This window comes from Panthera pardus, unplaced genomic scaffold (assembly GCF_024362965.1).
Source record: "Panthera pardus isolate Hobbes unplaced genomic scaffold, ASM2436296v1 HiC_scaffold_17, whole genome shotgun sequence".
NCBI lineage: Eukaryota > Metazoa > Chordata > Mammalia > Carnivora > Felidae > Panthera > Panthera pardus.
In genome coordinates, this window is record NW_026526732.1 from 150,628,748 (window position 1) to 150,655,397 (window position 26,650).

Here is a 26,650-nt window from a genome sequence, read left to right on the forward strand (position 1 = left end):
GAGAGCAGAAGCAGAAATTACATTCAGTGTTCCCTCAATCAAAATCCTAGCGACTTATAGGGGCACCTGGGTGGCTCAGTTTGTTCAGCGTCAAAAATCTGCTCAGGTCATGATCTCGTTGTTCCTGAGTTTGAGTCCTGCATTTCGCTCTGTCCTGACAGCTCAGAGCCTAGAGCCTGCTTCAGATTCTGTTTCTCCCTCTCTCTCTCTGCCCTTCCTCTGCTCACGCTCTGTCTCTCTCTCTCTCAAAAATAAACATTGAAAAAAAAATTTAAAAAAAATCCTAGCGAGTTGTTGGTATAAATCGATGAGCTAATTCTATGAAAATGAAGACTGAGAATGGCTGAGAAATCTCAAAACAAAACAAAAGTAGAAGACTTAAACTACCAGATCTTGAAACTTGCTACAAAGCTGAGGTCATTAAGTACTGTGGCACTGACCTAAAAATAGACACAGAAGAACAGAATAGGGGCACCTGGGTGGCTCAGTTAAGTGGAGTTAAGTGTCCAACTCTTGGTTTCAGCTCAGGTCATGATCTCACAGTTTGTGGGTTTGAGCCCCACATCAGGCTCTGCGCTGACAGCAAAGAGCCTTCTTGGGATTCTCTCTCTCTCTCTCTCTCTCTCTCTCTCTCTCTCTCTCTGCCTCTCCCCCACTCATGTGCACATGTAAACTCCCACACTCTTCCTCTCTCTCAAAAGAAAAAAATTAACTTAAAAAAAAAAAAAGAGGAACAGAATAGAGTCCAGAAATAGACCCACATGTATATGCTCACCGGCCTTTTGATAAAGATACTCACACAACTCAATGGTGGGCAAAGAGGGAAGGTCTTTGAAATAAATGGCTCTGAGGCAACTGGTTATCCATACAGGGAGAAAATGAACCGACCTCTACCTTACTCCATACACAGAAATTAATCGAAGACAAATCATAGGCTTAAATTTCAAAGCCCAAATAAGAAAGCTTCCAGAAGCATGCATAAGAGAATATGTTTATGACTTTAAAGTAGGCAAAAAAAAAAGTCTTAGGTAGGATACAAAAGACACTAACTACAAGAGAAAAAGTTTATGAATTGAAAAGCAGGGGTGGGGTTGGAGGGGGTGCTTTGTATAGCCACCAAGCCCAGGGCACTGCTTCAATGAGATTTTGGGGAACTGTTGACTTACACGTGGCTGAGCATAGGAAGCCCCCACCCAGAGCCACAGGCCAAGCTAAAAAGCCCTCTAGAGATAGATTGAGAAATAGAAATATCACCTAGCAACACCGAGAATGTTACTGTAGTACTCCAAGAAATGGTTGTAGCTGAAATCTGAGAACTACTTGGAAAACTCCCAGAAGGTGAAGAAACTGTTGAGAAACTTGCAAAGAACGTGCAGAGATCGGCAGAGTTCTACCCAGAGACAGTGAGGAGACTGGTAGACATGGTGGGGAGACTGACAGAGATCTTCTCAGAGATGGTAGGGAGATTGGCAGAGATGGTAGGGATACCAGCAGAGACAGTGGGGAGACCAACAGAGAGATATCCTCAGAAATAGGAGACTGGCAGAGACGGTGGGGAGACTGACAGAGGTATCTCCAGAACCTGAGGGACTCTCAGAGGTTGTCAGTATGCCTCCAGATGCTGTTTCCCGATGAGGTCAGCTGTGCTATTGTTGGAAGAAGAAAAATGAAATGATGGGGTTAGAAGAGTTGGCCAACTCCAAAGCCCACCTCTTTACTCCAACAACCCTTTTCAGAGGTTGGTGTTCCTGCAGGCCCAGGAATAGCACCCAGGTGCGTCCATCGTGCCTGATGGTGTGTGCCTTTCCAGATCTATTTCCCCTGCTCTTTAAAGGCTCTGAGGCTTGCATCACCTGAGGTGCTCAGTGAGTTGAGCATCCGACTCTTGATTTTGGCTCAGGTCATGGTTCCAGGATCGTGGGATCAACCTCTCCACTTAAATGTGGAGCCTGCTTCAGATTCTCTCTCTCTCTCTCTCTCTCTCTCTCTATCTCTCTCTCTCTCTCTCTCTCTGTCTCTATCTCTCTCTGTCTCTCTCTCCCACTGTCCCTCTCCCCTCCTCTCAAATTAAAAAATACAATTAAAATTAAAAAAAATAAATAAAGGCTCTGAGGCTGTTATAAGTCTCAGGAGAGCCAGGTATGTTAGTATTTCCACCAACCCAGGATCTCCATCTCCAGGGAGAGGTCACCAAGCTGTCCCCAAGGGATTGACCTCTCCCAACCTGATCCCAGGAAACATCGGGGAGTGGGGGAGAGCGAGTGAGAGGCTGAGGATTCCCCTACCTGGCTCTCAGGCTCTTCCCAGACTTGGGACCAATCTTTCAGGCCCAAGTCCATCTCTAGCTCAGACCTTTCTCAAAGGGAGGAGGCCCAGGTGTCCAATCCCAAGGTCTTCTTCCTCCTAGAAGCACAACCATTGGGGGTGAGGCTAGATACACAGGTCCCTGGGGAAAGAGAATTTGGGAGCTGGATGAAGGTGTAGAATGGCAAGGCCTGGGGCTTGCATCTGACCCTTGGGAGACCTCAGGGCAGGGTAAACACCTGAGCCATCTCTCACCTAGCTGACTGGAGCCCACAAAGTTTTCCATTCTTTTGGCAGAGAAGGGCCAAGGGAGAAAAGGAGCACCAAGGAAGACATGAATCATGTTCAAGAACAGTGCAATGCAGAGGTTCAGAACCTAGCTCTGAAGCCAGACTGTTCTGAATCCACTACTCCCAACCTGTGCAATCTCAAGCAAGTCATGTGACCTAAGTCTTAGTTTCTTCATCCCTAAAATGGGGTGATCTACTACCTACTTCAATGGGTCATTACAAGCATTAAAGGAAATAGTGGTTCTAATGTTCCTAGCATGACTATGTAGGAAGAGTTGGGGGCACCAGCTAGGAAAGACATAAGGGTGCCTCTGCTCTCCTCTTAAGAAGACTCAGATGCCCAAAGCATCTCTCTATGCTCCTGCTTTCTACCCTTTCTCATACCTCCTGTGCCTGCTCATCTTTCTTCCACTTATTCTTCCCATTCTTATCTTTCTGCTCTCCCACAGAAGCCTGGGAGCCCTTGGATGTCCAAACCTGAATGTCTTTTGCTTTTGCTTTTGGCTTCTCTCCCTGACTCGGCCCATTGCTCTCACTGCTTCCATCCCTCTGTGCTTGGGCCCACTGGTTTCTAAGGGAGAAGGGAAATAATACATACGAAAGCAAATAGGAAGACAAAGGGCATGTGCTTTTGTGTGTTCCAGGGGGCTTATGTGACTAGTGTGTCAATCTGTTGAGCTTGTCCCTGTGTCTGGGATGGTTTCTAATCTCTCTGCTATTGGCTTGCTGTGTGGCCTTAATGGTCATATGCCCTCTCTGGGCGTTGGTCTGCTAATTTGTAATGAAAGGTGGTAAACTAGATGGGCTCCAAACATTCTCTATACATCTGTCCTTGTTTTTGCCTTTTGGAGTGCCTGTGTGTAAGGATGAGTGCATAAGGCAGGGGGTGGGAGAGAATTTGATGAAACTCATGTCTCCACCTGAGTATATAGGATGTTTTAGAACAACTAATACAAAACATTCAAGGATGAAAGTCCCCCCTTTACCCAGATTTCTCACAGAAAGCCAGTGTGCCTGGGGGAGTAGGATACCTGGGTTTGGGAAGAAACTTGGTGTAATCTACCCCTCCCTTTTGGGCCCACATTCCTGAGCCCTTTGGTGGCATGAATGATGGAAATTAATTGCAGTTAATAATTAATCCCTAAAGAACAAGTAGAGGCCCAGGCTTAGGTGGGGCCCAGACACCTGCAGGAGGGACACCTCCTTAACTTCCCTCTCTGTAGAACTGGGCACCATCCCCATCAAAGCCTCCAGACATAGGGAAGGGGTGGGGCACAGGATTGAGGAAAGGGGACCACCTTCTATTTTCCCCAACAGCCCAGTGAATGGCCCTCTTCTGGGTCCTCAAAGCCATACTGGGAGAACTAGAAAATCCAGTTACCCAGCTTCCCTCTCCCATTTCCCCCCCAAACACTTATGCTAAGGATTGAGTGGAGTATAGAAAGGCAGGCCTGGTAAGGAGAAGCCAGCTGAGGCTTCAGACATCTCTTCTGTCCATCAGAGAAGCAAGAAGTGAGGTGGCCACAATGGGGGCCAGGCTGCCCTTCTTCCTCTTCCTGACACTCCTGAGCAGCTCACAGGGAACAGGTGAGGGCTGGAGGGCTTGATGCCTGGGTGCTCATAGCAGGAAGAGGCCAAAGAGGGGAGTAAGAGAGGCATCCAGTCCTGAGCTTCCAGAGGTCTGGGGCTGAACCCCTGCATCGAGTGGGTCCTGAAGGGCATTGTCAGGGAAGAGCAACTTGGGGTGGGGGAGGCAGGGGTGCCCACATCTCTGAAGGAATATAGCCCTAATAATTGGGACACTAAGCTGTATTTTTTGATCCCTAGGGCCAAGAATGATTTTGCAGCTGAAGCTGAAGGACTCCCTTCTAGCAAATTTCTCCTATGATTCCAGCTTCCTGGAATTGCTCGAAAAGGTAGTTCTTTGGGAGGGGAAAGGTGAGGCTGTGTGAACTTTGAGTGTGTTTCTGAGTCAGTGTGGGCCTCTCTGCTGGGGTCTGGCCATCTCCAAGGGGTGAGTGAGAGCCATCTTACACCCTTCCCTCTAACCCTTTCTCTTCCCCAGCTCTGCTTCCTCCTCCACCTCCCACCTGGGACCAATGTCACCCTCCATCAAGCAGGATCCCCACACCGTGCCATCTGCAAAGTCTGAGAACAGTCAAAACCTTGTGTCCTCCCTTGGCCCAGGCATTTGACCACCAAGGTACAGGAAAGATGCCCTAAACCCTGCCGAGTGGCAGTAAATATGATGAATTCAATGACTTGCCTTTGTGGGTTTGTGAACAGAGGGCTGGCAGGAAAATGGAATTGGACACCAAACTCTCTGACTCTCCCCCTTATTAAGCAGAGGGGTTCCGGGATGGACACCCTCTCTCTCAACACCAGTGTGAAAGGCCTAGAAAGAATCTGGGAAGTTAACTGTTTGAGGACCCACGCACCACACTTATATATGCATGTGCGTGAACACACACTTCAAGCTGAGATCTTCAGAATACCTAGGAATAAAGGCAAGAAATGTACTGAATTCCTACTTTGTTCCAGACTTGATGCTTTCCCATTTCAATGCTTGCAGTGATCTTGAATGTAGAATAAGTGTCACTGTCCAATTTTACAGATGAACACTGAGGCTTACAGAGGGTATCACTCACTTTAGGTCCATTAGCAGTGGACACCAGACAAATGCCTTGACTTAAGCAAGATTTTCATTTCTTCCTTCTTTGCTTGGGAGGCAGCTCCAGCGATAGATGAGAGGTTCCACCTGTGAGAGGATATCCGGCCAGCCAGGTGTGAGTGGTGGGGAGGGTGGGTGCTAGCAGAGCTTGTGCTGGCTGTGAGGACATACAGTTCCACAGGCCCACGCTTGAGTCCTGGGTAAATTTCTTATCTCTCAGAGCCTCCATTTCTTCACCTGCAAAGTGGGAATGATAGTACCTGATGCTTGGACTGTTGTGAGCATTACATGGAGAAGCTACGTAGGGTACATGGGCAGGTAAGTGAGCATGAGTAGTAGGGATTGTTAAAATTCAACCATGGTCCTGACATAGAAGTCCTAGTCCCCTCAAGGGTCCAAGGTCTTCCTTCTGATTTTCTTGAGGCAGGCACTCCTCTGTCTCCTCACCCAAGATGATCTTGACTTCTTACCAGCTTTCTCAAAATGCAATCATGCAGCTCAAACTTGACCATTTGGGGGTATTGATGTGACTGTTTCCTGTTCTCCACAGTCCTCTCCCCTACCTACCATACTCCCCACCTACCCAGTATCACCACCATGGGAAATTAGAGGCTGACTTCCTTGGAGGGAGGAGAAGGCAACGGCTCCAAATAGAGCATCCCTGAAGATGAGGGGGGAATTGCAAGTGGGAAATGAAACGAAAAACTTCCAAAACAAAATTCCTCTATTTTCCTTTACAACTATCCTGGGATCAGCAACCTGGAAGAGAGGTAGCTGGGAGCTAAAAAGGGCCCCAGTGTTCCATGACTTGTTCTTTGCCTGCACTAGGTGCAGGTGACACTCATGGGTCAGGTGTGTAGGCCCTACCCAAGTTGGGGAACTGGATGTCTGGATTTCCAAGGAGCAAACAGCTAACTGCCTCTCAACCTGATTCCTACATCTCAGGGCCTGGGATCACCAGGCTGTGATTTCCAGATTCTTTCCTCAAAAAAACTCTCTTCCAAGACTCGACAGAGCAGTACAGGGAAAAGAATGCTTTGGGATTGAACACACCTAATTGCCGTTCTTCTCTTTTTGGGTAATCACATAAATTCTAGCTGAGCACATGGCTCACTTACATTTAGCTTAGCACACAGCTCATCATATTTCCCAGCCTGTCAGCTAGGAATGGCAACAGCTGCAAGGAGAAAGGCAGTATACAACTTCCTGATGACATCTCTGAAAGGAGAGGCACTTTTATTTGAGGGAAGAAAACAAAGTCCTTCCAGTAGCCTACAGGTCGTAGACCAGTGCTTTCCAATAAACTTTCCATGATGGAAATGTTTTAGAACCTACACTGACCAATATGGTAGCCACTAGCCACATGTGGCTATCAAACACTTGAAATGTAGCTAGTGTGACTATGGAACGGAATGTTTAGTTGTACTTAATTTTGAATTCGTTAAATGGCAACCATTTTGGACAGCACAGCCCTAGATGATCTGCCTTGAGCTTTCCTGACTCCCTACCCCACAATGGACTTTATCTCCTACTCTTCCCCCCAACACTGGCCTCCTTGCTGCTCTTTGAGCACTCAGGATATGCTCCCATCTTAGTTTTGCTCTGGCTCTTCCCTCTATCTGGAACACTCTTCTCCCAGGCATCCACTTGGATAATTCCTGCACCTCCTACAAGTCCTTGCTTAAATCTCACTTTCATAGTGAGTTCTACCCTGACCCCCTATTTAATACTACAATCTGTCCCTTTCCACATTGCCTTATTCTACCCTTTTTTCCCCATAGTGTTTATGACTCTCAGACATAGTGTATAGTTTACTTTATTTACATGTGTTCTTTTTGACTCTCCTTGCTAGAATTAAAGTAAACAAAGACCTTTGTTTCAGTCATTGATGAATCCAAGGGTCCAGAATAGTTCCCAGCATATAGAAATATTTGAACTGGGGGAAGACAGAAAGGAAGCTGCCCAACCCCTCCTCTCCCTCCTCTCTCTGGGTAGGATGGGGGTGGGGGTAGGGTGGAGCAGATCTTAGACCTAGAGTTGGAAACAGTGTATCAGAATGGCAGGAAATAAGATTAAATGGGGTGTGGGCCTCCTTTATTACAGAACTCTGAACTGCCTCTGCTCAGCAAAAGAAATGTCCACCTTGCCTAACCCACCATTATATTTGATGCTTGGTTAGAGCAGCCAAAATGAACCTGCACCTATGTACTGGGTTGAATCCCAGTTGATACTTTGGACAAGTTACTTTTATTCTCCGAGCACATTTCTTCATTTCCAAAATGGAGCCAACACCCACCTCCTAAGGTTCTCAGGAGGATTAAATGCACCACGGAAGCTACAGACCATGATAGGCCTACCATAAGTAATAGCCTCAGAGCTGCTAGACAGAATATAACTTGGGCATGTAAGAGGCAGGTCCCTGAATTCCACGGAGATGACACAAGGTGTTTAGGGTGGATCAGTGGGTGTCTGCATCTGTGGGGATGTACATCTGTCGGAGGTTGGTCAAGATGTCCCTGGCAGTCTGGTATCAGGTACACAGAACAGGGGCAGCATTCAAGCCCCAGCGTGCCTTGCAGCCCCTCGGGCCCAGAGGAAATACCTGCTCCTCTTAGCACACCCCACCCCAGGATAAAGCCAAGGAGCGGGGTACCTTCCATTTGGTGAGGAGAAATGGCCTGCAGGAGCCAGGACACTGTCAGTAATTCCAAGAAGTAGGTGGAACCCAAGTCACAGTACCCAGGCCTTACCAGGAAGCTCCTCTTTCTTCCAATAAGGCAGACACCGCCAGCATGGACACTCCCACTGCAGCCCAGAGCCCCAGGCTTAGCCCCAGAGTAAGAGGCAGCCCCCCTCTTTTCCTAGACCAAAGCCTCAGGGAACAATTGAAAGGCAAGAAAGTCACCACTAGGAGAAAGAGGAATAAAAAGACCAAGTTTATCTCATTCCTAAACTTCCAGGTAGGACTGCATAAGAGGGAGGCTGGGCAGGAATGTGAGCATCTTGAGGACACCCAGTGACACTGACCAAACCAATCGGTTTCCTTATTTACGAAATATGGGAAGTGAGCCACAAGGTCTCAGAATCTCCATCATGCTTGACAGCTGCTAGATTCTGTCTGTCCTCAAAGGCAGATCAGGAAGAGAAGAAAACCACCATATAGTGAGCTGGAGCTCAGAGCTCTCTGGGGTTAGGACATGCATCCATCAGCTGCCGGAGGTGAGAGGCCGCCTTGTCCAGCTTCGACAATTCCAACTCGAGGGAAGAAAGCTAGCCGAGAAGAGAAGCAGGTGAGGATCCAGATATAAGGCCCATCCCCTCCAGCCCACATTCCCACAGAGAATCAGGCTTCCTCCAGCCTCACCCTCTGCTGCCTTTTAGTCTCCGTCTCCCGCTCTGATGGGGTCCAGGCCATGAGGCCATCAAGCTGCTTTTGCAACTTGTGTCTTCGGGCAGCTAGCAGAGATAGATGGGTCTGGGGGTCCACAAGCCCCTGTGGAAGAACAGAGAAGGCTCAGCCTTCTTTGTACCATCTGCGGCCTGTCCAGTACCTGTCTCCACCCCATTCTCAGGAGCCCTTCTCACTTTTACAGAACCCACCATTTGCCCTCCTCCCAACATCCTTTCAATCCCTCCCTTCCCCCTCCAATCTCCTCTAGGCACCTGCAGCTCCATGTACACCTGAATGGTATCATTGAGTGGAGCCTGGGCCCAGCCAGAGGGAGCCAGTACACCTGGGGGTAAGAAGCCCACAGCCCCACAGTGGCCCAGGGTGCCTAGAGGTTCCAGAAAGGCCTCGAAGAGGCCTTGCTCTTCAGGCTCTGAGCTCTGCAACAGCACTGAGGAGGAAAGGGAAACCGTCAGTGTCAAAGCATGAGATCCTGCTTCCTTTCCCATCCTGCACCTCCTAACTCTGGGCTCTGCCCTCCAGGCTCTCCCCACTCCTCCACCAACCCCTTCTTTCTGCAGGGACTCAGGAGCCCAGGACCCATCTCACCTCGGGGCCGGGCCTTTGTGAGCTGGTACATGGCTCGGAGAGCCCTCAGTGCCTGCACGGCCTCTTGGACCCGGGAGAAGCGCTGTTCCAGCTCAGGCTGGTGCCAGTGTTCCTGGAGATGAAGACCCAGAGCTGATAAGCAGGCCCCTGGGAGACTTGATATCAGCTCTCCTGGCTCTACTCTCCACCTGACCACCCTGATCTGCTAAGGGCAACATACTCTCTCCTCTCCACCACACACAAAATTCACCACCTCAAGGAACAGAACCCAGCAAAACCTGGGGTACCATCTAAGGACGTCTTAGTTGATGTTTGTGTTGATGTCTGTTAATTGTTCTGGTCAAATATACCAAACAACCAAAAGTAAGTTGGAATTTAAACCGTATCATTCAAAACTCACAAAACCAAATAAGCATAAAGAAATTTAAATAATTAAACTTTAAAATTATTTTTTGGGTGAGTCTGTAGTATTTTTCCTTCTGAAATTATTAAAGCTTAAAACTGCAGCAATTTGGGGACCATCTATTAATTCTCATCTAGTTCTCATCACAACCATGCTATTAACTATTACTACCCCTGGTTTAAAGATGGAGAACTGAGGCATGGTCAGTCTAGGGACAAAGTCCTGCTCTTGTCTATGGGGCTAATACTGCCCCCAACACAGACCTGTGAGAACAACCCATCCTCCTAAAGACTCTACACTAAAGTACAAATCACGATTGTTGAGGACCCTACAGCAGCAAACCCTTTGAGAAGACTGCTCCCCAGCCCTTCACCAGTGGTCCCATACCCAGACATCAGGGATGCGTACTCACCAAGCTGCAGGCAGTGGGGTAGGGGGCAACAGAGATGCTAGGGGCAGAGGAACCTCCAGGCCTGGGGGGCAGCCTCTGCCAGAGCTCTTCAGCCAGGAAGGGCATCAGTGGGGCGAGGAGGCGGAGACCGATGTCAGCACAGGAGAACAGGACCTGAGGGGGGCCTTGGGGACGGGGCGAGTGCAACAGCACCGGCTTCACAGCCTCCTGGGGAGGGAGCCAGAGGGTCAGGGAACAGGCCCAGGCCATTATCTGTGTCCTTTCTCTACACACTCACTGCCCTGACAGTGAAGAATGCTGTGGGTGAACATGGGCAGGAGCACAGGGCATCTTGGACCCCGTCGGCTGTCCCAGAACACACTCTGGAGCAACTGAGATGTAGAAATCTAGGGCAGGGATTCTCAGGAGTGTGGGGAGGTATATAAAATTGTCAGTGTGGTTTGCACAGTTTCAGAAGAAAAGCACTGAGTTCTCGGCCTATCAAAAAGAGGCAGAGCCCTTTGCCAGGGAATTGGATCTCAAGGTGAAGAGGAAGCAGGTAACAGGAGTGGAATGCCACGCCATGACCCCAGTCTACTCACCAAGTAGACATCACAGAGGTTATGGAGCCAGAAGTGGTGCAGGGCATGGGTGACAAGTGAGAGCTCTTGGGCAAGGAAGCCTCGCCCACACTCCCGGGCAGTATGGGCAAGACGGCTCAGGATCCACGCATCCATGGGCGATGAAGGGGAAAGCTGCGGGCAGCAAAGGGCTTCAGGATGGGACGACTCAACTCCCCTGTGTCCTTTCGCTCCAAATGCCATCTTCAGCCCCCAAAGACCTGATGATTCTGCCTCCCAAGCCTCTCTCTTACCTCTTCTGCAGGCTGGGGCACAAATTTCTCCCCTAAGGCATTGAGGATAAAGCGCAGGGAATTCCAGATTTTGTTGCAGAAATGCCGGGAACTCAGGACTTCGGAGACAGACAGGTGCAAGTCGCCCCCTAGAGGAATAGGAAGAGGGGGAGTGTACATGTGGGTGGCAGCAGCACAGGGAATCCTTGACCCTGCCCCACCCTCTACAAGGGTGCCTACAGCCCCGACCCCTCCCTTGCCCAGGCTTACCTAAGGCCCCATGGGAGCACAAGGTGAATCTTAGGGCATCTGTCCCACACTCAGGGATCCCATGAGGGAAGTCCTTTCTCTACAACCAGAGGGAGAAGAGGAGTGGCAGATGCCTACGCAGCTGCAGGACCAGAAACCTGGGCTGTAAAGAAAACCAGAGGCCTCGAGCTAGAGGCTGAGATGAAGTGGACGTTGGTGACTCACCTGTGCTGCAGCCGCGATCGCCAGCTCTGTAGAGTCCAAGTTCCCATCCCTCAGCTTTTCCTGCAGCACCTGAGATGGGTAATTCACTGGCCTTGGTCAAAGACTCTGCTGCTACAAGGGCCCCACCCACTCTCCCTCCCAGCCGGGTCCTCTCCACAGGCTCCGTTCTTCTCTCCCACAAACCCATCTCTTGCCAAATTTCATCCTGACCTGCAGCTCCACCCCACTGATGATGTCTCGTGGGTCCAACACATTCCCTAGGGACTTGCTCATTTTCCGGCCCTGCCTGTCCCGAACCATGGAATGAAGAAGCACCTGGGAACATGGAGGGAGTCAGCAGAGGGGCTAGGGGAGCCTTTCCTCGGAAGTGCCCAGGGAATCTCTGGCCTCCATGCAACAGGGGTTAGGGTAGGAAGAGAATCAGGAAAAAGGAATTGGGACCACAGAAAATACTTCATTAGGGACTAGAACAGAGAACAAGATTTAGCAAAGCCTGGGGAGTCCATGAGAGGGGCTCAGCACTGAAGTGCTGTTACCTTGCTGAAGGGGAGCTGCCCTGTGAGCTGGGTCCCCAACATGACCATGCGGCCCACCCAGAAGAACAGAAGGTCACTACCAGTTTCCAAAAGTGACAGGGGGTAGAAACGAGTGAGGTCTGGGGTCTAGGAGGAAAAAGATAAGCAGTGAGAGGCCCAAGCTCTGTTCTTGCAGCTCTCCTTGAGGCTCTCTGGAAGGCCAAGTGTCTACTTCATCATCCCCACCTTTACTCTCCTCCCCTCACCTCGCCTCACCTCTTGGGGCCAGCCCAGGGCAGCAAAGGGGAAAAGAGCTGAAGAGAACCATGTGTCCAGGACATCAGGGTCTGGGAAACAGAACAGGGAATGGGGGACAACTGGAACCTCCAGCCCACAACTGTGTACCTTTCCAGCCCAACCCCACCCACAGAGACCATGGCACTCTGCCCCATTCCCAACTTTCCTAACCCCACCTCCTCCACCTCAGTATCTGCCCCCTCAAAGGCCCAGACGCTCTCCCCTGCCCTCCACAACACAGACACTCACCCCTCTGCAGGGTCAGCTCTGCCGCTGGTCTCCCTGTCAGCTCTGAAGCTATTTTTCTGGCCTCGGCCTCTGTCCTCCCAACCACCCAACAGTCCTCCCTGTCACCCTACAGAAAAAGTAAGGGGTGGGGGAGAACAAGGAAGTTCTGCCAGTGTGAAACATCACCGACTTTCGTGTCCTCCCATGTGGTCTAGGGATGGCCGACCCCCTCCAGCAGTGAGATGAAGAAGTGCCCGCTCAGGCGCTCAGATCCTGCAGTGGGTTACATGACTAAGACCATGAAGCTCTAGAAAGGCAGGGGGTTGGGACAGGTGCTCAAAGTCTCTGATGCTTGCGCTATGGCTATTTCTCTTTCCGCTGTGCCCAGCCCTCCCCGTCCCCTTCCTCCTACCAACCTTCGTTTGCTCTTCTACAACCAGGTAGGCGGGAATCTGATGGCCCCACCACAGCTGCCGGGAGATACACCAGTCTCTGCCAAGAGGACGTCAGTGATTTCTCAGCATAACCAGGGCATCCCCCCACCCCACCTCCATAGAGCCCCTTACCCTTACCCAATGTGGGAAAACCAGTGCTGCCAGTTTTTCTGGTGGAAGGAGGGACTGAGCTCCAGAGCTCCTGACTCCACAGCCTGGAGAAAAAGGCCCTTAGATAGTGCTTCCGTTCCTACACCAGCACCCCTCCTGAGATGAGACAAGTATCCTCTGAGGTGGTGCTATTACTCATAAAAGACCTCCAGAGGCTCCTGAGAAGATTTGGGGTTTGACTGGAATGTGCGCCAGCCCTTTCTGGGCCTCCCTACCTCCATCCCCACAGCTCTCCTCTCAAATGCCAGGGCCAGAGGTCTGTGGGGCAGGAGGGCCCCAGCTTCTGTTTTTTCATTCCAATTTTCAGGGAATTCCCATTCCTTCCTTACCCTGCAGACTTACCTGGGCAGCTCGATCCCCCATCTCCCGGCAGCGGACAAACCACTGGCTCTTCAGTAGGTATTCTACCACGTCCCCAGAACGGCTGAGAAAGAGGCAGGGTGAGTCTGCTGCTCCTCAGGCCCTGTGCCTTTCCCCACTGGGACATAGTACCCTACTACATGCCAGACCCTCAGACCTGAGAATACAGCAGCAAATAAAACTGACACAGGGGAGGAGCACCTGGGTGGCTCAGTCAATTGAGCATCTGACTTGGGCTCAGGTCATGATCTCATGGTCAGTGAGTTAGAGCCCCGTGTCAGGCTCTGCGCTAACAGCTCAGAGCCTGTTTCAGATTCTGTGTCTCTCTGTCTCCCCCTGTCCCTCCCCCACTCATTCTCTCTCTCTCTCTCTCTCTCTCTCTCTCTCTCTCTCTCAAAAATAAATAAACATAAAAAAATTAAAAAAAAAAAACTGATACAGGGGCACCTGGGTGGCTCAGTCGGTTAAGCATCCAACTTCGGCTCAGGTCATGATATCATCATGTTAAGTTCGAGCCTCACATCAGGCTCTGTGCTGACAGCTTAGAGCCTGGAGCCTGCTTCAGATTCTGTGTCTCCCTCTCTCTCTGCCCCTCCTCACTCACACTTTCTCTCTCTCTCTCTCTCTCTCTCTCTCTCAAAAAAATAAATAAACCAAAAACATGTAAAAAAAAAAAAAAAAAAAAAAACTGACACAGAGCTTCTGTTCCCTTGCAAGCGGTATGGAGTCCATCCTATTGCACTATTAGCTTCATCCACTCCCTTCCCAGAAAAGTCCTAAGTAAAAGGGTTAAAATGGGGTTACCTGCAAATAGGAAGCACCATAGGGTGGTTCTGAAGGCCCCGGAACACGCCCCGCTCCCTCAGTGCAGACATAATCTTTTCCCGGGCCACAAATCGATGAAGACCCTGGGGAAAAATGGCAACAGTAAAGGTTAAAGGCCACTAAGTGTGTGTGAGAGGAAGGATTGAGGAAAGTGTGAGAGGGAGGACTGAGGAAAGGCAGAGGGTGCTCCAAAGGATGGGGTAACACTGAGGCCAGTACCACCTGTAGCCAATCCCCACAGAGGGAAGTCATGGTTCCATCCTCTGCAATGACACTCAGAGGGCTCAAGCCATGTCGGGCTCCCAGCTCAGCATCAGCAAGACTATGTGCTGGAGTCACCTTCACCGCCCCTGGGGGTACAGAACCACCATGAACACTGACCCCTGACCTTTTCCAGAGATTTCGTTGTCGCCCACACCCCCATCTCTCTTTTCTCTTCTCTGTCCATGCCTCCTTTTCGTCCCACTCCCCACTGAGACTACCTCAGAAAAGGCTTTCCCTCCCTTCCTTTCTTCCTCTTCCTGATGCTTCCCCACTCCTCCAGAATCCCCAGCCTGCTCTCCCTCCCATGGCCTCCACCCACCTGTGCCCATGTGTGGCTGAACAGCAGAGTCTGTGACGAGGGGGAGAAGCTGCCCAGTCAAGGGGTGACGAAGCTGTCGCCCATGCAGATGCTGAAAGGAAGAGAGCGAGATCAAGGCCAGGCACATGTGTGAGGTGCAAAGGTCTGGGCTGAATGTAAAAAACTCTGGGAATAAGAGGGTGAAAACCAGAAGGTAAAGAGCTAAAGCAGTGGTCACTAAACTTTTTCTCATGGGGCCAGAGTTTATTGTAGGCTTTGCAGGCCACAAGGCAAATTTGGTCTCTGCAATTTACTCTGCTTTGCCAATGCAGCGCAGTTAGGTAATAATACTCAGTTGCAGATAATACATAAAACATGCAAGTGAGGATATACAAAAACAGGCAGTAGGATGGGTTTGGCCCACAGGCAATAATTTGTCAACTGCTAAGCTAGAGACTAAGTAGGACATCAAGAAAAGAAAGGCACAGAGTCAGAGACACTGGAGAGTGGAAACGAGACAAGTCTTAGGAAAAGGAAATCAAAGGAAAGGAGTTAACATCAAACAGGAAGGAAAGAGAAAGCTATGTGTAGGAAAGTCAGCTGGCAGAAAGCACAATGTGTATTACTGTGTATCGGGAGTCATCAGGATGAACAGCCACAGCCACATCTCCAGGCAATGTCTCTGGCCTTGTGGTTCCTACTATGATCTCTGTGTCTGAAGACAAAATTCAAGCACTTAATGCTGGTCATTGCCCTGGCCCCTCACTCCTGTAACTAAAGCTAGGAGAACCAGAAAAGGGAGGGGACAGGAAGCACTCATGATTGAACAGACCCCCAGGTTTAACTACAGGAAATTAGGAGCCTGGGGTTTCCATGTAAGCTTATGACCAGAAGCCCAGGAGGATATCTGGTGCTAAGGAATTTCTCCATAACTTGCATGGAACAAACAGGTAGAGCATTAAGAAAAGCAACTAGAATCCTTACTTGGTGCTAGAGAATACTGGGGGTTCTCAGTGCCCTAATCACTCGTTGAGAAACTTCCTCTGTCTATTCCAGCTAATCTTTCTTCTCTTTCTCTGAGAAAGAGAAGGGGTAACAGCCTCCTGTAGAATTAGGTCAAGCTTCCAAAGGGCAGTGCCCATGTGCACTTTTCTTACATGGCCCAGAAGACCCAGAATAAATGCCTACAAGAACACCAACACTACCAAGGTTCCCTATGCACCTCCCCCCAGGCCATGTAGGAAACAGGCTGGTGGGCTCCCTCCCACCAACCCCACATGTGCTCAAGAAAGCAGTTATGATAAGCAGACAACCTCTCTGAGGACTACCCTTACCAGGTTCTCCATCCACAGGGAAGGCCACAGAAACAAGGAGGCCAAAAGACACAGGGATGGGGCAGCCAGGCAGACGAAGTTCCGTGCGGCCAGGCAGGGGCCGGCTCTCCACCTGGAAGAGTCACAGCAGCAGGGCTGGAAAGCAGCCTCTCCTCCACTCACCAGCCTGCCCTGCGGCCCAACTAAAGACATTCAGAGGATTCAGGAGCCACCTCCTCCTCCCCTAATTCAGTCATAGTTCAAAAATATTCACCGAGCACTTACACCACACTGGGTATTGTGCTGAACCCCCTCCATGAATTCTCATTTAATTCTCACAACACCCCCTTGACACAGGCATTTCCATCATCCCTAGGAGCTCTCACAGACCTGCTTCTCCTCCTCTGCCTCACCTCGATATCCGAGATGGCTGATCTTAAAGCACAGGACCAGTTGACAAGCTGCTGGTTCCGATACAACAACCCTGCCTCATAGAGTCGCACAAAAGCTTCAGTCACGGCCACTGAGGAGCCCTAGGGGATGATCTCAGTGTCCGTATCTAACAGCCCATTCTCAGCCCATCACCCCACTCAGAGACCCAGGCATTCCCACCCTACTACCCCCAACACACACAACATCCCACCTGCCTGCACATATCTCTAGACACCTCCTCAACACCCACAGGAATCAAGGCATGGAGCACTCACAGCATCCATAGTGAAACACTCTCGGTCCCAGTCCAAGGAGGCCCCCAGAGCTTGGAGCTGCTCACAGATCTCTCCACCTTTCCTGTGCCCAGAGAGATTTTTGTCAGCAAACTTGTCCTGAGCACCAACTATGTACAGGCCCAGTGACACTCCCAGCAATGTATGGCATTGATTTAGTCTCTAGAAGCTAATGGAGACACGCACACAAGCTCAGTATGGGTCTTCTATGGCATTAAAAGAAGTATAAAGTTCCGGGGTGCCTGACTGGCTCAGCTGGTAAAGCATGTGACCCTTGATCTCAAGGTCATGAGTTCAAGACCCATGTTGGGTACAGAATAGGAAGGAAAGAAGGGAGGGAGGGAGGGAAATAAAGTTCTGCAGTAACAGAGGAGGGGGCAGCCAATTTGGGAAAAACCCAAAGAAGCTTTACAGAGAAAATGGTTTGTGATAACAGACACCTATAAGAATGAGGGTAATTTCAAGTAGATGGAAGGTAGGGATAGGTAAGTAAAAGAGACGAGGAAATCTAGGCTAGAAAAAATGGGGTAAGTGCAGAAACAATATACATATATACCCACACACACAAATTCATGCATTTTCAAGTATGTAATACACACACACTCACAACACTTAGAGACCCCACTGAATGCTAAAGGAATCCAGGGCTTCCCTCTCTGAGGGAATTTAGGGCTGGATGCAAAGAGCCCATCAGGTTAGGAAGAGTGACTGAGAAGCAAGGACCCAAACCCTCCATGTGCGGGGAGGTGGGGGGGGCAAACTCCACCCACCGTACTCACTCCTCCTTCCACTTCCACACCTCCCTAAGGAAGTCTTCCCGGCTCAGCTCATGTCTCCTCACTCCTTGCTCCTTCCAAAGTTGCTTCTCCACCACAGCCTACGGTAAGAAAAGGAGGCAAATGAACAGAGAATCAGGTCATTTTAAAAGGAGAACAACTCTCCTTCACCCAAGAAAAGGGAAAAGTGGCAAAATTCATACTTGTGTAGCAATTCCCGCATGATCTGAGCCTGGGACCCACAGCACCTGATCCCCACACATCCGGTGCCTGCAAAACAAATACCCTCACGGGAACCCCCGAGCCTCCATATTTACTCTCACTCCCTGCACACTAGCACACTTCCTCCTTCCCCTCCAAGACCATAAGCAGCCCCATTCCCCTCTCACCAGCGCACCAGGGCATCCTGTATGGCCACTGTCAGTGCATGTCCAATATGTAGGGAGCCAGTGACATTGGGAGGTGGGATACACATGGAAAACGTCTCTCCTGTGGCCTGGGGCAGCTTGGTCTAGAAAACAGAAAAGTCAAAGGGCAAAAGACGACTGGATGTTACCTGGGGGAACAGCACCCTCTGGTGCCTCTGAGGCAGGAAGAACTGCAGGAAAAATAGTCCAGCAAATTACAGGAAAGGGGAAAACCTGCCAAGAAAACGCTTTGGACACCAGGAGCAGAAGACAAGTTCTCTGTTTTATTAAGCAGGTTCTGCAATATGGCTAGCTGTAAGCTCCAGACTAACACTCAGCTGTGCCCAAGTTCAATGGCCATTCTGTGCTGGGGACCATTTAGTACCCCTCTCTTCCAGGTACTAACCTGATATTCTGGTTTGAAGAAGCCCTCTCGCACCCACCAAGAGTACCAGGCAGCCTCAACATATCGAGGGCTGTATGCAGGAGGCAGGACCCGGGAGACATCTGCAGCAGCAGAGGAGAGCTCCACTAACTCCTGAACTTTGTTCCCAGGCTGCATTTCAGCAGACCAAATGGGCAACAAAAATGTGGGAGAAAAGACCTTCAAGTTCCCTAGTTACCTTTCTTTTCACCGCGTTCTGTGGGAATTTCATACACCACCACCTCCTTAGGAGTCCAGGACTTACTGGATTCTGCAGGTGACTGGAGAGAATGACCAAAAGTGGGGATGCAGGGATACAATTTCCAGTATACCCCAGGCATCTGGAATCCAACCAGTCTCTCCTCCAGCCCCCTCCGAAGTTTTCTCAAAAAACCAAGAACAAGCTATCTGACCCCTAACCTTGCTCTTCCGGGCTACCCCAGCCTCCAGCGCCACCTGCTTTTCTCGCTGGCGCTTCTTCTTGGCTTCATGGTTTCTCCGGGAGAGGGAGGATCCATGGGGCTTTGACTGGGTAGAGAGGGGATACGACCTGGGGAAGACCTGTGACGGCCTCAGCCCCCAGAGTGGTGATCGAAAAGAACCCAGAGGCATATGAGGCATCAGGAGCGCTTGGAAAGGGCCAAGATCTGTTCCAGACAGACAGAACACATTAGGAGGATACGTGGGTGGGTGGGCGTGGGGTGTCACACCGTCTTCCTTATTCCCTGCCTTTTACTAGCACTAGCCTGCTTTCTATCTCCTACCCCCCCCCCCCCACACGACGCTTCCCCCGTTAGGACTAGAGTGCATGGTGTCGGAGTTTGTTGCCCTCAACCTGTGTATACGCGACGGTGAATAACCGCACGGGGCGGGGAAAGGACTCAAGGATTCTGGGAGATTGTCCACATCAGGGTGCCCGAGAGCCTGCAGAGAGTCTCATCATTGCCATCTCGGCCTGCCCAAACACCGCCCCCACTGCCCCCGGCCCTGCTCTGCCCGGCTTTCCTGCCCGTCGCAGCGCGTGGATCTCTACAGCGCTGAGCCACCCACCCCGACCAAACCGCTCTAGCGCGCGCTCACCCGGCGAGCCGCCGCTATCCCAGGGTGCCCCGCAGCCGCCGCAGCATGGAAGGATGAGGGAAACCAGCGAATCCGACCCCGGAATGCGACCCGCGAGCCGCGCGGTGCAGGGAGGCGGGGCCACGCCCGGCGCATGCGCTGTAGCCTATTCGGGCCCATTCGCTTTCCGGCGGTCAGGTGGGCTGCCAGCGCTGTAAGGTGCAGGTCCTCCGAGGAAAAACGAAAAGCCACGCGGGGAGGCGCCCAGGGGGCACCGTGGCTCACTTCCACAACTTTATTAAACAATAAGAGTCCGGCGTGTAAATAAAAAAACACCTGAGTTCTAAGGCTGCGTCCGCCTCCACGTAGCCGCCCCACCCCGCCCGGGTCTGAGCCCGCACTCTCAGGAGCTGTGCTTCTGCCGCTTCCAGAAGCGCTTGACGTCGCTGTGCCCGGCCGGGGTCACCACCATCAGCCTCTTGGCCGAGTTCTCGAACACCAGAACGCCCAGCTCCCGAGCGTGGGCCAGCAGCAGCTCAAAGTCCACTTGCGACAAGAACTGATTATACAGTACACCTGGAGTCCGCAGGAAAGGGGCGGTGGGAGAAAGAAAAGGCAAGAACTGAGACCCCTGCGTGGCAGCCTCGGGTCATTGGCCTGGGCTTGCCACCCACCACAATCTGAAAACTAATTCTCTATGCTTGTCTGTTTCAGGGCTCATCCTAACACTAGCGTGATCCAGCCATATTCAGTAAGGCAATGTAACACAGTAAAGAAACCCAACTAATGCTCACCAAATCAGAGAAATTAATGTGAATTATCCCTCCCAGTTCCCTCTTCTACTGAATCCAAATTGCACAGATTTGAGACAATTTACTTACTACTACAGGCTCATCCCCAAAATAAAAGTGTTTTGCCAGCTTTTCTCTACCAGCCCATGCAGTAAAACAAAAAAATAAAATGCATGAATAGCTTTTTCAGTTCATCAAGACTAAATTGTCTTTCCTCTGGCCAATGACCAAGAACCAAACACCAGAAGCCACTCACCCTCAGTGAACCGGAGTCTGTCCCTTTCTAGCTCCCACAGCCGAATCTGGTCCGTGATGGTGGGCGGCAGCACAGGTGTCTGTAGAAGCAAGAAATGGCTATAAGATTCAGGAATACTGCCCCAGGCAACCCCAGCTGTCTACTCCCCGGACTTGGATACCCCTTTCTCTTTTCCATCACTTCATCACCAGGTGCCAGGGGCTGTCAGCCTCCAGCAGCTTGATACCTGTTTGAGCATCACTGGGTGGGCCCTTGTCCTTAGGAAATGGATGATCTAAGAAAACAGACAAGAATGGGATCAGGAGCTCAAGTAAGAGGGCAGGAAAGCTACCTAAGCTGTCATCTGATGTCAGTAAAATATCACCTTACTATTTAAAATTTTTTTTTTTAACATTTATTTATTTTTGAGACAGAGAGAGATAGAGCATGAACAGGGGAGGGGCAGAGAGAGAGGGAGACACAGAATCCGAAACAGGCTCCAGGCTCTGAGCTGTCAGCACAGAGCCCGACGCGGGGCTCGAACTCACGGACTGCGAGATCATGACCTGAGCTGAAGTCAGCCGCTTAACCGACTGAGCCACCCAGGCGCCCCACTATTTAAAAATCCATAGCCATGCCTGTCTTTAACCCATCCCTGTTCAGATGTTGTCCCAAGTTGCTGTTCCTATTGGTTATGTCTGCTAAATGTGCTCTAGCACATTTGCCCTTTCCATAGTCTTGTTTTGTTTTTTTCTTTAAAATAGCAGCAACTATTAACTTTTGAGCACTTACTGCATGGCAGGCTCTGAGCTAAATGCTTTACTGCTATTCTCTCATTGAATCCTCCCAAAAACCCCGTGAGGTGAGAACTGTCATTATTTCCATTTTCCAGATGAGGAAACTGAGGCTCAGAGAAGTGAAGCAACCAAGCTGTTTATGCAGATAGGAAGTGGTTAGTAGTGAAGACACAAATCTATACCTCCTCCCCCATGTTTTTGCCCATGGAGGGTCTGCCTTTTCCCACAGTTAAAGCCTTGACTTCTCTTCGTGTGCATGGTCTATACTCAAACACAAAGAACTCACCACCATCTACTGTAACAGAGCCAATGTTAGCCTCCGTAAGATGAGTACCTTGTACCCCATAGCCAAAGTGCAGTCTATCTTCCCACCCCCACCTTCCCCAAGTGGGGGTACCTGCTGGGCTGTGATGCCACTGGCGATGGCCTGCTGCACGCTCTCCCGGGTCACCTGTGCCACGACCATGTTGGGGAAGCGATAAAGCATCTCTGAGAAGAGAGCAATCAGGGCGATCTGCAGCTCCGACTCTGACCCAGGGATAGGAAGAGAAGATAAGGAGACTATCCCCATACCCAGACTCCCTCATTACCTTCAAGTGTGAGGAGGAATGTCAGAGAACTCTAAACTGCCAGGTAAATATAAACGTAAATTGGCACTCTCTCCCCACTCCCATCCCCAACCTGCTGTCCTTGGGGCCCTCTATCTGGCCTCACCTGTGTAAGCATACAGTCGGTAATTAGTTTCCACAACAATGAAGCCTGGCTGATGGGCAGTACCCCCAGCTCCAGAAACACCTGACGAGAGATTAATGGCCAGTCGTGTGGGGTAGTACCGCCGAGATTTCCTCTGGAAAAGACAGAAGGGAAAGGCAGGGGGCCCTCGCTCAGGTGTCACTAACCAACATCTTCCTATCTGAGACAGACCCCTTCCAGGGCACAAAGCCTCAACTCACAACTTGTCTCCTCCAAGGGACCCAAGTATTCAGTCCTGGCAACTACTTCCTGCTACTGTCCCCTGAGACCCACTCTTTTTTTTGTTTGTTTTTTGTTTTGTTGTTGTTTTGGTATAGTTGACATACAATGTAACATTAGTTTCAGGTACATAACATAGTGATTCAACAACTCTACACTTACCCTATACTCACTACAAGTGTAGCTAATACCTGAGACCCCACTCCTTTTTAAAGGCCAGGGCAACATACCATCCTGCCTCTTCCCTAGAAGCCGTGTATCTGGGTGTTCATACCTTCCTCTGGAAAACAAGCCCAAACTCACGCAGATGTTGCAGGAAATTCAACAAAGAATCACTCATACCTTCCACAGAGTAATCCTGGGAAAGAGAGGTGCTCGGTTGGAATCCAAAATACATCCTATTCTCCCCCTCTCAACCCTATACACTCATTCCCTCTTTTCCCATCTGTGCTTTGTTCATTCTTATCTTTCACACTTTTGTCCATAACCTGACTTCCCCTTCTCATCTCTCCATCCATCAGCTTGCCCACACAAGCCCCCAGCTCCATCCCCCTGTTTACCTTGCCCAAAGTAGAGAAGCTGAGCTGGAAGAGGAAGGAGAGAATCTCCACCAGGTCCATGCCCCGACTCTAGGGAGGAATGGACAGAAACAAAGTAGGAGGGATGGAAGGGAGAGAATGAGGGAAGAGAACATCAGGAAATAGTCTGCAGGGGTAGTCTCTTCATGGGTCTTGAGAAGAGCAGAGCATGCCTGGCCTCCTCACCTGGGCTGTCTGCAAATACTGCAACATAAAGTACCAGAGCTGGGCAGGGGTGTCCAGCAACAGGAATTGGAAGCCGGCCGACGTAATGCAGGGTGGCTCTCCAGGTTCAGTGCTAGAGACATAGACAAAGACAAGGGTAGAGGGATGCAGAGAAAAGCCACCATCCCCACTTGTCCTCCCATGTTTTTTCTTGATTTCTCTCTGGCTATTCTCCACTCAGCTCTCCTTTTTCAGTTAACCACCTGTAATCCTAACCCACCCTGGACACTCAGTTTAGCAGGGATCTGATGTACCACTGGTTTCCTTACCTCTTCATGAGCCCAGCCTGGCTAAGAAGCTGAGCCAAGTCCTGGCTGACGGCTGCACTGGGGGAGCCCACCATGAAGTGTAGGACCACCTGAGAAACAGAAGTGAACAGAGAGAACAATGCTCTATGGGCCAGTGGAAGTATGAGCACAAGCCGAGACAGAGTCCCAAGTCCTCACCTCCCATCGCTCCTCGGCGTACTTGTCAAGTGAGGGAACATCCCGGGCGTGCTTGTCTGGACCCAGTTGACTTGTGTCATCAGACCAGGCCTTACCCCTATGCCAGGATGGGCAAAGAGTAAAGAACCCTGCCAGTGTTTCCTGCCTGTTCCCCTGCCCTATTCCCCCCCTCATCTCCATGGGCTATGAGTAGAAGACATTTCTTTCCTATAGCATGCAGCTACATCTAGTCCAACTTATTCCTAAACGAGCTCCCAAAGGTGGAGCCCACTAAGTCCCAGAGAGGGCCCTCAGGGGCACCCCCTCCAGCAGTTTAATTAGCAGTTTAATTACTAGTTCCCCTCTCCTAGCTTAGGAAGATGGAAGTGACATACCCACCCAGAAGGGCAATGCGGAGGTTCTGGCGGAAGATGGGGTTAAGGATGAGGCCCTGGAGACCACCAGGGAGCAGCTGGGTGTGCCAGATACGGAGGCCACTCAGCAGCCCTGTACTTTCCTCTTGAGCTCTGAAACAGAAGCAAAGAGGTGAGGGGGTGTCTAGAGAACAAAAAGAAGGAGGCCCACAAAGGCTCCTATTTCTGCCTTTTCTGAACTGGTAATCCCTTGGAACACTATTTCAGAGTGAAATCAGTGTCTTCTTAAGGCAAATTTCTTACTGCAATACCTACCAGAACCTTGTTGTAGACATCACATCTTTCCAAGGGGGAAAATACAGTATGCAGAGTTTCCCAAACTTATTTAAATACAAGCTTTGGGATATATCCATTAATATTTCCTGGAAGTGTCCCAAGGAACACTTGGAATATCTAGCTGTTGAGAAATGTGTATCTGGCTGAGCATGCAGCAGAGACTCACTTGCTGAATTCCTTCTTCACCCACAGGGCTACAGCAGCTTGTGGCAAAGGCTGCTCCAGGAAGAGCATCCGCATCACCCAGTTCTTAGCCAAAGAGGGGAGCTCCCTGGAAGGGGGTAGAGATAAAATGTTATTATCAAAAACTGCCTCATCTGCATCTCTGCCCTCAACAGCCTCTTAAACATCTCATCCCACTCCCCACACCTTTACCAGTCTTGCTGCCCCCATTAACTCCATCTGTTTTGGCCTGACACACTTTAATCTCCAAGCCCCCCAGAGCTAAGCTTCAACCCATAACTTATTCCAGTGTGCTGGCCCCATTACATTTCCTCAACGTGGTCCCTGCCATGAAGGGGATCCTTACCTAAACACAGCCAGACAGGTGGCAGGGTGCCCATACAATCGGTCCAATATGCCAGGGCTCAAGCCCCCTAGGAATTCCTGCAGGTTCCTGCATTGTAGGTGGACTCGGTTCAGTCCGCCCCTTGAGGGGGTGCTCTCCATCACCTGAGAGATGCAAAGTCAGAAATGCACCCCCCCAGTCCATGTCAGTGTCATCCCTCACCTCACCTCCCAATTCCAGATCCACTGGCCCCCACAATAACCCATTCTTTCTGTGATTTCCTTTTCTATGTCATTCATCTCTCCTTTCTCCCAAACCTAACCAACCTCCTCTCCTCTCCTGCCTCCTCACCCCACTTCTGGCCTTAACTCCAGTTTTCTCTCAATTTCCAAACAAATGAACTGTTAATTGTCCCATATTGGCAAAATCATTTTTTTTTATTTCAATATCTTGTCTCATCTTTACCTAAGCAGTGACAAGGAAACTTGTTTGAGCCCAATCCTCTCTCCCTTCCACCTCTTCTGGTCAGATCAGCTTATGAGCTCCAAATCTGTCAATCCTTCCCATCTTATTTCTCGGCCCCACAGGTCCTGCCGGGCACAGCAATGAACTACCTTTCTCCTCCTTGTCTCCCAAATCTACGCCCACCTTTCCTCTTTCCCCTCCAAGACTATACCCCATTCACCCGATCCATACGTCCGATCTCCTAACTTCTCTCCTACTTTCCTCCTACTCCTCGCCTCTCACTCAACTCTCTTATACCTCCCCACCCCCCCCCTCGGCCCCCCTACCACTCTGTGTCGATTCCCCCGCCCTCGTGCACCCTGAGTCTCAAGTCGTCGCTTAACCGGAGCTAATGTCTGGCGTTGGCTCCCTGGAATAGGAGAATGTACGATGGAAAACGAGAGAAAAAGATGGGGAGAGGGACAAAGAACTAGACAGGAGTCCAGAGTGTAGGACTCAGAAGAGAAGGAAAGGAGGGGAAGGAGTGGAAAAGTAGGAAAGATAAGAACAGGCACTGCACTCACTCGCCCGCCGCGGGGCTTTCTGGGAATTGGAGTCTTTTCTGGACTCAACCCAGGGTGAGCGGAAGCGCGTCTGACTACAACTCCCAAAAGGCACCGCGGGGAAGCCAAGAGGAGGGAGGCTGGCCTTTAATTGAGAGAGTCCGAGACACCCGAGGCAGCGCCACTTAGTTCCGCGTCGCTTTCCGCTCACGCAGCTAACGGCGAGTCTAACCGACCTAGGCGGGAGGCGGGACCCAGGGAGGAGAAGGGCCGCTAGGGCTTGCTGTCAGAGGCAAGCGTCTCCTAAAGTGAGACGCTTAGTTCAGAGACACACGAAACTGAGCTCCTTGAGCTCTTTGCTTCTCGTAAAATTGAAATACAGCACTCTCTAGAGCGTTTTCGCAAGTTAGGAGTACCACTCAATGCGTCTTACTCGGCTTGTAAGTACTCAATAAATCTTAATTGCCACGTCCACCATGCTCCCACCAACCCGTTTCGTTAAAAGATCTTAATACAGTTGTTTTAGGAAACCAATTGTTGGGTCTGATTTGATTTATGAAGCTGCTGCAGGAAAAGGGAAGGGAACGTCTTAAGCCAAAGCCAGAGCTACAAGTACCCCCAAGTTCCAATAAAGCAAGTTTTATTATTTCCACATTACAGACTAGAAGACCGAAACTCAATGGGATTAAGAAATTTGCCCACAGGGGCGCCTGGGTGGCTGGGTCGGTAGAGCGTCCAACAGCGGCTCAGGTCACGATCTCCGGGTTTGTGAGTCCCAGTCCTGGGCCTCGCCCTCTGTCAGGGCGGAGCCTGCTGCGGGTCTTCTGCAGCTGCACGCCCTCCCCCGCCCCGCCCTTGCTCCCGTCCCCCTCCCCCTCACGCTCTCTCTCAAAAATAAATAAACATTAAAAAAAGACGAAATT

At 50.5% G+C, this 26,650-nt stretch overlaps 4 protein-coding genes and 1 long non-coding RNA gene across 11 annotated transcripts in view; 2 read left to right on the plus strand and 3 right to left on the minus strand.

Moving 5' to 3' along the window:
• Positions 1-8,056, plus strand: part of LOC109249533 (class I histocompatibility antigen, Gogo-B*0101 alpha chain-like) — a 283,631-nt gene extending 275,575 nt beyond the window's left edge. The window contains exon 7 of the mRNA XM_053905277.1: positions 7,996-8,056. Within this exon, the coding sequence (XP_053761252.1) occupies positions 7,996-8,041 (46 nt within the window). The 3' untranslated portion in view covers positions 8,042-8,056. The remainder of the gene's footprint in view (positions 1-7,995) is intronic.
• Positions 747-5,941, minus strand: LOC109249526 (uncharacterized). Its single transcript, XR_002072614.2, has 3 exons — positions 5,243-5,941; positions 2,286-2,403; positions 747-1,646 (listed from the first exon to the last, which is right to left on the minus strand). It is a non-coding gene; the product is annotated as an uncharacterized LOC109249526 (long non-coding RNA).
• SFTA2 (surfactant associated 2) lies at positions 3,886-9,710 on the plus strand. 2 transcript variants are annotated; one of them, XM_019419992.2, is made up of 4 exons: positions 3,886-4,181; positions 4,422-4,510; positions 5,486-5,583; positions 9,235-9,710. In XM_019419992.2, the coding sequence occupies exons 1-4, from the start codon at positions 4,121-4,123 to the stop codon at positions 9,281-9,283; spliced, it is 297 nt and encodes a 98-aa protein (XP_019275537.1). In that variant the 5' UTR covers positions 3,886-4,120; the 3' UTR covers positions 9,284-9,710. The 2 variants fall into 2 exon arrangements, with proteins under 2 accessions (XP_019275537.1, XP_019275538.1); XM_019419993.2 differs by lacking the exons at positions 5,486-5,583; positions 9,235-9,710 and adding an exon at positions 4,660-4,852 and having other exon boundaries at positions 3,961-4,181.
• VARS2 (valyl-tRNA synthetase 2, mitochondrial) lies at positions 8,183-19,676 on the minus strand. Of its 4 annotated transcripts, XM_019419986.2 has the most exons (30): positions 19,501-19,634; positions 18,841-19,067; positions 18,620-18,701; positions 18,403-18,503; positions 17,979-18,100; positions 17,793-17,859; positions 17,593-17,690; positions 16,796-16,877; positions 16,502-16,621; positions 16,110-16,221; positions 15,402-15,490; positions 14,797-14,887; positions 14,436-14,563; positions 14,193-14,296; positions 13,371-13,452; positions 12,996-13,072; positions 12,840-12,915; positions 12,445-12,550; positions 12,175-12,245; positions 11,920-12,045; positions 11,594-11,698; positions 11,384-11,452; positions 11,180-11,258; positions 10,931-11,058; positions 10,659-10,811; positions 10,078-10,284; positions 9,263-9,374; positions 8,929-9,104; positions 8,630-8,758; positions 8,183-8,535 (listed from the first exon to the last, which is right to left on the minus strand). In XM_019419986.2, exons 2-30 carry the CDS (start codon positions 19,039-19,041, stop codon positions 8,440-8,442), a joined length of 3,189 nt encoding a protein of 1,062 aa, XP_019275531.2. In that variant the 5' UTR covers positions 19,042-19,067; positions 19,501-19,634; the 3' UTR covers positions 8,183-8,439. The 4 variants fall into 4 exon arrangements, with proteins under 4 accessions (XP_019275531.2, XP_019275530.2, XP_053761240.1 ...); XM_019419985.2 differs by lacking the exons at positions 18,403-18,503; positions 18,620-18,701; positions 18,841-19,067 and having other exon boundaries at positions 19,501-19,676; XM_053905265.1 differs by lacking the exons at positions 18,403-18,503; positions 18,620-18,701; positions 19,501-19,634 and having other exon boundaries at positions 18,841-19,466.
• An 84-nt stretch (positions 19,677-19,760) lies between these two features.
• On the minus strand, positions 19,761-25,763 carry GTF2H4 (general transcription factor IIH subunit 4). 3 transcript variants are annotated; one of them, XM_019419991.2, is made up of 14 exons: positions 25,512-25,763; positions 24,742-24,884; positions 24,379-24,483; positions 23,898-24,029; positions 23,524-23,620; positions 23,347-23,435; positions 23,039-23,150; positions 22,835-22,903; positions 22,549-22,632; positions 22,017-22,149; positions 21,700-21,791; positions 20,753-20,800; positions 20,527-20,605; positions 19,761-20,055 (listed from the first exon to the last, which is right to left on the minus strand). In XM_019419991.2, exons 2-14 carry the CDS (start codon positions 24,879-24,881, stop codon positions 19,883-19,885), a joined length of 1,353 nt encoding a protein of 450 aa, XP_019275536.1. In that variant the 5' UTR covers positions 24,882-24,884; positions 25,512-25,763; the 3' UTR covers positions 19,761-19,882. The 3 variants fall into 3 exon arrangements, with proteins under 3 accessions (XP_019275536.1, XP_019275534.1, XP_019275533.1); XM_019419989.2 differs by having other exon boundaries at positions 21,700-21,830; positions 25,544-25,762; XM_019419988.2 differs by having other exon boundaries at positions 21,700-21,830; positions 25,512-25,762.
• Between the last annotated feature and the right edge of the window lie 887 nt (positions 25,764-26,650).

What these genes read in the sequence shown, in the direction of transcription:
- SFTA2 (XM_019419992.2), top strand. Translation starts at nt 4,121, where the DNA reads ATGGGGGCCAGGCTGCCCTTCTTCCTCTTCCTGACACTCCTGAGCAGC. An exon ending in GAGCAGCTCACAGGGAACAG is followed by an intron (nt 4,182 to 4,421) that starts GTGAGGGCTGGA and finishes TTTGATCCCTAG; the next exon opens with GGCCAAGAATGATTTTGCAG. An exon ending in TCCTGGAATTGCTCGAAAAG is followed by an intron (nt 4,511 to 5,485) that starts GTAGTTCTTTGG and finishes CTTATCTCTCAG; the next exon opens with AGCCTCCATTTCTTCACCTG.
- VARS2 (XM_019419986.2), bottom strand. Translation starts at nt 19,041, where the DNA reads ATGCCTCATATGCCTCTGGGTTCTTTTCGATCACCACTCTGGGGGCTG. An exon ending in CAGGATGCCCTGGTGCGCTG is followed by an intron (nt 17,860 to 17,978) that starts GTGAGAGGGGAA and finishes TTTGTTTTGCAG; the next exon opens with GCACCGGATGTGTGGGGATC. An exon ending in TGGGGGATCGAGCTGCCCAG is followed by an intron (nt 13,073 to 13,370) that starts GTAAGTCTGCAG and finishes CTTTTTCTCCAG; the next exon opens with GCTGTGGAGTCAGGAGCTCT.
- GTF2H4 (XM_019419989.2), bottom strand. Translation starts at nt 24,881, where the DNA reads ATGGAGAGCACCCCCTCAAGGGGCGGACTGAACCGAGTCCACCTACAA. An exon ending in CCGACTGTATGCTTACACAG is followed by an intron (nt 21,831 to 22,016) that starts GTGAGGCCAGAT and finishes TCCCTGGGTCAG; the next exon opens with AGTCGGAGCTGCAGATCGCC. An exon ending in ACCCAGTGATGCTCAAACAG is followed by an intron (nt 20,606 to 20,752) that starts GTATCAAGCTGC and finishes TTGCTTCTACAG; the next exon opens with ACACCTGTGCTGCCGCCCAC.